Source organism: Lepidothrix coronata, unplaced genomic scaffold, assembly GCF_001604755.1.
Source record: "Lepidothrix coronata isolate B3197 unplaced genomic scaffold, Lepidothrix_coronata-1.0 Scaffold174, whole genome shotgun sequence".
Taxonomy (NCBI): Eukaryota; Metazoa; Chordata; class Aves; order Passeriformes; family Pipridae; genus Lepidothrix; species Lepidothrix coronata.
Genome location: NW_016690354.1, coordinates 1,199,270 through 1,207,319, shown reverse-complemented (window position 1 = coordinate 1,207,319; position 8,050 = coordinate 1,199,270). Strand labels below are relative to the sequence as shown.

The 8,050-nt window shown below is 46.8% G+C and overlaps 1 protein-coding gene across 1 annotated transcript; it reads right to left on the bottom strand.

Moving 5' to 3' along the window:
- Positions 1-1,071: 1,071 nt before the first annotated feature.
- AICDA (activation-induced cytidine deaminase) lies at positions 1,072-6,000 on the bottom strand. The gene is made up of 5 exons (XM_017830072.1): positions 5,993-6,000; positions 2,536-2,683; positions 1,770-2,040; positions 1,474-1,589; positions 1,072-1,187 (listed from the first exon to the last, which is right to left on the bottom strand). Exons 1-5 carry the CDS (start codon positions 5,998-6,000, stop codon positions 1,134-1,136), a joined length of 597 nt encoding a protein of 198 aa, XP_017685561.1. The 3' UTR covers positions 1,072-1,133.
- Between the last annotated feature and the right edge of the window lie 2,050 nt (positions 6,001-8,050).

Here is an 8,050-nt window from a genome sequence, read left to right as displayed (position 1 = left end):
GACACACTAGCCTTGGCAAAGCCTAAATACGTTAGACTGCAGAGGACAATCCATCTGTAATTTGGGTGGTGAGCAGTCATGTACTGGGAACCGCTATCTTCAGCTTGTACAGACTGTCCACCAGATCAGGTACTAAGGGGGTCCTCTAGTGGAAACATAGTGATTGCCAGGCAGGAGGATAGTTTGATTTTTGCTGCTACAGAAGGTATCTGTCTACAGGCTATAGAGCTTTGCTTAAGCCAGGTGTTTTTTCTGGTCATTTCTCAGTACAGTCACCAACTAGACATAGCTGGCCACATTACGGACAGTAAAAGGTGAAAAAACAGAAGACTGTGGGACTGTAAAGGTGCCTCCAGCAGAGGACAGTTGGCTAGGGAGGGAGCATATTGCACATCTGATCTAGATGGAAATGCTTAGGGGATGAAATGTATTCCACATAGTGAGAGGAGTGGTGCTCTCACTCACTCTCATGGGAAAACCTGCTGGTTTCCAGTGAGGAAAGATGAGCTACCTGGGCTGTCCAGGACTGACTTCAATACTCTCAGCTGTGCTTCCCAGTAACTGGCCAACTTTGCTGTTAGCACATAGGCTATATCACTTCAATGGTGATGGTTTTTAACTTCCTACCCACATTCAAAAGGACAAATAAACCATTTCAGAGGGGAGGACACAGAGCAGCTCAGTGTAGTGCAGCTCTAAGAGCCAAGAGACATGCTCCTTGAAGCCCTCGTGAAACGTGTAGATCAGTGCAGTGCCAGTGAGAACACAGCCATACAAATGCCTTTGTAGGCTGTCTGCTCCCATTTGGGCAAGGCTAAATCCAGAACTACATTTAGTGGACCACCTGAATTAGCTCTGCAGGGACCGAGGGAGGGCAAATTGCTCTCTGGAACTGCAGTCCTGGCTGTTCCCAGCAAGCAATGGATAAGATGTGATCCTCGGGAATGTGTCTTCAGAAGACAGCCTAATTCTCCTTGGAAATTAAAAAGTAAGGATAGTCTTATCTCTAGACACAGAGCTGAAAGGAAGAGAGATGTAAAGAGAGAAGAAGGGAAAGATTTGTTGTAAGAGAGAGAGTTGGAAATCAAAGAACAAATGTTTGTGAAGTCTCCTGGTTGCTGATGACTTTTACTTCAAAGTCCCAGAGTTTTAAAGGCATCTCGTAAATCATCTACTTCATACAGTGGCTGCAAGACAAAATATAAGTGTTAGGTCACTTGTCAAGTGAGCAGGAACCTATGAAGATGGAGAAGGAATGGCAGGAGATGGTATGAGAGGTGGCAGAAGAGGAAGAGAATGAGGAGAGGAGAGATGAATAAAGTTGGGGAAAAAGGCATGAGGGACATGGAAGATGAAGACAAATAAATGAATGAAATATCAGGGATGGGCAGTAAGAGCTGAGAGGAACTGTAGTGAGGAAAAGAGGAATAAGCTAAGGGAAGAGGCACCAGAAGAAGGAGAATTGGCACTCACCAGGAGGATCCGTCGAAGTTTCCTGGAGAGATGGACAGAGTTTTCATGCAGCCCTTCCCAGCCTTTGAATGTCTGTTCCCTGTTCTCCACAAATGTGTTCCAGCAGTAGAAGAAATCTGTGCAAGGCAAAGGGAAGTTACGGGGTGCTCAAGAGGACACTGACCTCTCCTAGGATCACTAAATCATCACACACTGCATCATCTTCTGTGGTTCCTTGTCCTACCTTCTCCCACCCTCCTGGGTCTCCCTAACCCCCCATAGACCTCCATCATCTCTTTCTTGCCTGCGCATCTCACCTTTGAAGGTCATGATGGCAATTTGTGCTCCTGCCTTGTGCAGGCGTCTCAGCCCCTCAGGCTCTGCCTTGCGGTCCTCGCAGAAGTAGAGGCGGGCCGTGAAGATGCGGAGGGTCAGGTTGGGGTAGGAGCGCAGGAAGTTGGCCACGTGCTGGGCACAGTCATAACAGGGGCTCCAGGAGGTGAACCAGGTGATACGGTAGCAGCGGCCGGGGTCCAGGTCCCAGGCTGCAATGTAGCGCAGGAAGAGCACCTCCACGTGACAGCCCATCTTCATGAAACAGGGAGAGGGGCAAGGTGTGAGGTGGCGGGGAGGGAGAAGAGTGTAAGAGGGGTGAGGTGTGAGCTGGATGGGGTGTGAGGGGAGGAGAAACACGGCGGGGTGCATGTTTGAGGGTCGGCGCAGAGGGGGAGAAGGCACAGTGGTATGTAAGTGGAAGATTGGCTAGAGAAGCACAAGAGCACACTGATGTGAAGGGATGTACAAGAGGAACATGTGGGAGCTAAGCAGAAAAGTAGGTAGACTGGTAAAGCAGGAGGGAGTATGGATGTCTTGCCTCATGACACACTTGGTGGGTAGCACAAAGCAGAGGTTTACCTGAAGGCTGCATCCCCCAAATAGCGTGTACTGGTACAGCATCCACACTTGTGGACACGTGAACCAGTGCCTGCATTGCTGTCACAGCCTTCCTTTGCCCCAGGCAAACTGGAGCTGCGTGCACCTCAGTATGGATATAAGAACAGGATGGCAGGATGTTCCCCATACCTGGTTGCGCAGGTATCCAAAGTCCAGGGAGCACGATGTAGCACTGTCACGGCGCTTTACAACATAGCAGAGGTAGGTTTCACGCCGGCCCTTGGCCCAGCGCAGGTTCTTGAAGTTGTAGAGGAAGAGTTTCCTTTTCATCAGGAGGCTGCAGCAGAAGACCAGAAAGAATTTACATTAGCCCCACCCTGGAGCCAACAGTTTACCATGTCTGTGTTCAGGGCTCAGCACCAAAAATATCCTTCTCATATCCAGGCCTCTCAGTACGAGAAGAGTGTCAGTAATTTGCATGAAATGTGTTAGGGAAAGGATGCAGACCTGACTGTGGGGATGAAGCAGGTGACCTTGTGAGTGGAAACAGTAAGTGAATTAGTAGTGATTAGTCAAACAGCAACTATGGCTGAGTAGAGTGTGAAAATATCTGAAAATATCCAGAAGATGGACACCAATGAGGGAGAAGGACGAAGGTGCCTGAGAAGACCTGTGAAGTTAAGAGAGTCTAGAGTACAGTCATCAAGAAATATTATTTTTGCTATATGAAACCCTGAAAAACCACAGGGGAAAGAGATGGATCAAATTAAAACCTCTTCAGAGAAGTATGGGCTGAATATCTTCCAAGCATTGTCCAGGGCATCGTGCAGGGCTATGGGTTAGGGGGTCAGGTAAGATGCCATATGCTAGTGGATGGAATGCATAATGGGTAGGCATGCTGACACCTCTCCAGAAACAAGTACCATTTCCACATTAGTCAAACACCAAAACTGGTGTGGGCCTGCTCCTGTGCCCAGGGATCCTGTGGTGGAGAGGCAGCAGGAGCATGGGGAGGGTAAGGTAGTCATGAGCCATATCTAACAGCCTCCGTGTCAAGTGGAGGCACATAGGCAGCTGTGTTCACTGAGGTGAGATGCTCACCTCCCCCGCAGCAATGCAAAACAGAAGTGAACAGGTTAAAAATAATCACGTCCTTTGTCATCTTTTCCCTCTGACAAGTTGATGTTCAGTAGGGAGATGAGGTAAGTTTAAGAGATACCCAGCTGGGTTTTCCGGAAAGTCTCCAGTGAGGTGGAGAAAAGGAGAATCTGGGTTTGTTAGGAATTTAAAACAGATTTAAATCTGAGAGTCTAAGCACATATATATATATATACCTTTCATCTGTTTGCCAGTGTCACCATAACATTGATCACTGCAGAGCACTTAATCTCCAGCTAACAAGCATCCTCTCTGCTTCTCCAGGAGCTTCTGTCCCTTGTGCACCCTCACACCTGGCCACTGTGTCACAGGTGCTCATTCATATAGTCATGCACATTGTCTTGCATTTTGTTACCTAGTGCAAGTGCTTTGCTCTCCTGTCACACTCCCTATTGCACCTCACCCCACATCAGAGACACATTCTTCCCTCAGGCACCCTTGCGACCCTGATTGTCCCACAGATAGGCAAGAGACCTGCACATGTGCTCTTTCCTGCCACTGTCACCCTCACCTGCAGTGCAAAAATACCTGTCCTGGTCACTCAGAAAGAGCAGGAGCTCACATACTCTGTCATGCCACTCTTTATACAGATATGCTCCTGGAGAAGCAGATCACATGAGAGCGTGTCTCCTGTTAGGAGAAAGCCCACAGAGAAGACAAGGCTCTGCAGAGCCCTGCACACACTCAAGAGGGCAAAGCATCCCTATTAAGCATTTCATTTAGCCAAACAACAGTCTGAGGCAGTCTTGGAGGTCTGTCCTGTGAGCACTGCCACAGTCCTGCTCTGTTGGGTTTGCAGGTTGTGGCAGGAGTAGAGCACAAACTGATCGCAATCCATTTCATCATCCCTTTCTCTGGCAGTTCACGTTGCATGTGTGTTTTCCATACTCACTGTATGTTCTTCATCATCTTTCTCCCACTTAGAGAAAACCCCACTTCCTACCACCTTAGATTCACTCTATTTCCCTGCCTTTCCCTCATTCATAAGTACAAATACTTATGAAGGAACATGTGTGTATATTCCCTAACACACACACACATCCCCCCCACACAACACACACACACACATACATACACATTGGTCTCCTCACAAAATTGTCAACCAAGACAAGAGGCTTCTAGCTCTTAGGTATATGTTATTGCAGGGATGTGGAGAAGACTGTCACCAGTAACAGAGATGCTGGAGAGGGGACCCCTGTTCGGTGGTGACTTATCCTCAGGTTGTCCAGAAAGGATAGCCCAGACAATTGCACAGGAAATGTGCAGGTGTGATAGGCCAGAAGCTTGCAAAGCTCTTACTTGAGGTGTGCCACAACTGCAGAAAACAGAGCAGAGGCACTGTGCACAACATAATTACTTGCTGAAGAAACATGTAAGCCAGGTGAAAAACAGTTACATTAATGTCGTTTCATTAAAACCCACATGGAAAAATGCATTTCATTCATCCAAAACATCAGGGAAAACAGGCTTTTTTTTTTTTTTTTTGGTGTAGTTTTGGGCAAAACTATTTGTTTTCAAAATGCTTCTGATTCTTCTTCTAATTGTCCCCGTTCTCACTTCATTCCATTTTTCTCTATTCAATGGTTTTGCCCCTGCAGAGCAACATGTGGATGCAAATAAGAGTGAAGAACAAGAAATGATGCCAAACCACAAAAAAAAAAAAAAAAAAGATGATAACTTAGGTTATTTTTCAGTGTCAGATCAAAGTGAAGACAATTTTGGATCACAGAATTTTGAATCACAGAAGAGATTTGCTCAACTAGAAATATTCATTAACATCAGTTCTTTTTCTCTCTTTCCTCTGGAGTTCACCATCCCAGGGTTTTTTTGCCGGGGAGGATTTCAGAATATGGCTGGTACAAGAAGAATAATGAATGAACAGATGTTGTGGGGAGCAACTGAGCAGATGTGCAGTTAGGTATAAACTGCTGGATACACATGCAACTCCTATGGCTATAGCATAGCTCAAGGGAAAGCAGCAAGGACACAGGAGCTGTGATTATACCTGGGCACTGAAGAAGCAGACTGAACAGTGATCTTCTCAAATAAAGATTCTTCAGATCAGAGTGAACCCCCCCCCCAGTGTGTGAATAGTATGCAATTGTGGAGAATGATAAGTGATAATTAGCTCACTGAGTAATTGCAGTGCAAGTAGAGGACTGAAGTGCTTAAGCCACAGATAGGATCTGACCATCCTTCTGTTATAAGTCTTTGTTTCTAGAAAAGAAAAACAATGAAAGGAACAGAGAATAACCACAAGAAAGAAATGACAGAAAGGGAAAAGAGTACAGGTGGCAGAGAGTCAAAGAGAAAGGACAACAGAGACACAGAGATGGAAGGTGCAAGAGCAGGACGGAGCAGGGCTTTAAATCAATGAGTCAGATGGGAAAGGGAAAAGGATGGTGAGCACCAAACAGAAAGCAAGTTAATTCTAAAAGAAAGACCCTCATCTCTTATATGAGCAAGAAACTAGAGGCACTCATCTTACCTGTCCATGAGTGCCAGGGTCTCTTTCAGGTGATAGGATTACAGGGAGGTTGTCTTTCAGGCTCTGTCCGTGCAGCCCTCTGACCTGATGTACAGAAATGTGGACTGGTCTATATGTCCCCTCCCCATTCACTCCTATCTAGCCCTTGCCTGCTTTCATCAGGGTGTGGTTGAGGGAGGAGTTAGAAAGGCCTCTGGAGTTGCAGGAGCTGAAGAACAAAGTGTTGAGATGCAAAGGGGCATCAGTTCTGAAAGATGCTCAGCACCCATTGGTCGCCATCCCCCACTGCACTCCCTACTGGGCCCCCTCTGCCTGCAAAATTATTCTGAAATAATATCAATAGCATAACAAGGCAGGAAACATTGTCTAGTGGTTAGAAGGGGGCCTGAGAGTTTGTGTACCACTAACGTGAATGTGGGCAAAACCACACTATCCCTCCAGGCTTCACATCATGCAGCTGTGCAGTGAAGATGATGACCCTGTCCTGCTCCACCACAGAGGCAGCTCTGTGCAGTGCCCTGCAACCACCAAGCTGGAAGGAGCTCAGGGAACACCAAATTGTTGGCAGGCTTTTCCCTCTCCTTCAAGACCCCCTGAAAGGCCTGGCAGTTGCTTGGCAGCATGAGGCAACAGCGAAGCTGAAGAGAGTGAGAGGGACCTAGCTCCCAAGGTTTGATGGGGAATGCCTGGCACCTGAACATGGCCATGGGTGACTGAGCCGTGTCAACACGCCAGGAGCAGTGGTGAACCTGCATTGCAAAGCTGTACACAAAGGACCAGTGGGGAATAACTCTGAGCCTAATGCTGCTGTTTCAGGGGGTACTGGCCCAGAGATCCACCAGCAGCAGGGTGACTGCCAGGACCCTCTGACTGATGGATGTGCTTAGCAGGTTGTGCATTGTCACGGCTGGGATCACATTCGGGATGCACACGCTTCTCTCCGCCAACACCACTCTCTGCCACCCAGGCTCTGCTCCTATCCTGGCATCCATTCCCTCTGCAGGGCTGCAGGACAGCCAAGGGATGGGGCAGTGGCTTTGGCTGGGCAGGGTGCCAAGGAGGCAGCCAGGGGACATTCTGCTTTGTTTCTGCTTCAAGCGGGGCACGGCTGAGAAACAGGGCTTTTGTTTACCTCACGCTAGGGTAGTTCTTAGTTTTTTCTCTGCTTGATTTACTTTCCTTATTAATTTTACTGGTTTTCAGCACGCTAAGACTTTATGAAACCAGTATATGCAAAAACATGAAAAGGAGAGATGAGTTGCCAGAGTAGAGCAGACTCTCTAGCCCAGCACTTGGAGAGTACTTGCCTTTGAGAGCCGCGGGCATGGTACATTTCAGGACAAGGAGAAGCACTCCTGGAAATTCCAGACTTGGACTGTCCAACTCCTTAGATACACACTCAACAAATCCACATTTTGGCAGCTGTATTGGTCTCAAGAGTGGTGGCAATTACCCTGTTTGAGGACCTGGCTCCTAGTGTTTGACCTAAGCTAGAAGAGCCTGCAATCCTTAAGAATCCCTGTCCTACTTAATAGAGTCGGAGAGGATACTCTTGCTAATGAAACAGCTGTCCCCTTTCAGCCTTTGCCATAGTAGCACCTTGTGACAAATCTCCTAGGTCAGACTAACACATCACACTTTAATACTAGTTTTTTCTTTTAATAATGCAAAGAGGACATTTGTTACACAGGACATAAAAGAAAAAGAAACAAAAAGGAAAGGGAAAGGAAGAGAAGAGAAGGGAAGGGAAGGGAAGGGAAGGGAAGGGAAGGGAAGGAAAAAGAAAAGAGAAATCAACACACCCTGGAAAATCTGCTTCTTAGAGATCACAACTGTTTGTATTTCATCTGATGAATTAAGATGACTTTAGCTTTATTCTTGTTCTGGCTCCCAATTTTCATAGCCAAAAGATTGCAGATAATTTTAGATAACATTTTCTACTCTGAAAGGAGTCAAGAAACATCTTCATAGCCAGCCTGGTCGTCCCCATAAATTAAATTTGTGCAAAATGATTTTCTTAAAGGTTTAACATGTCAAGTCTCATAATACGTTTAACTA

Coding starts and splice junctions, on each gene's coding strand:
- AICDA (XM_017830072.1), bottom strand. Junction 1,590..1,769: donor TGCCATCATGACCTTCAAAG/GTGAGATGCGCA, acceptor TGCCTTGCACAG/ATTTCTTCTACTGCTGGAAC. Junction 1,188..1,473: donor AACTTCGACGGATCCTCCTG/GTGAGTGCCAAT, acceptor TTTGTCTTGCAG/CCACTGTATGAAGTAGATGA.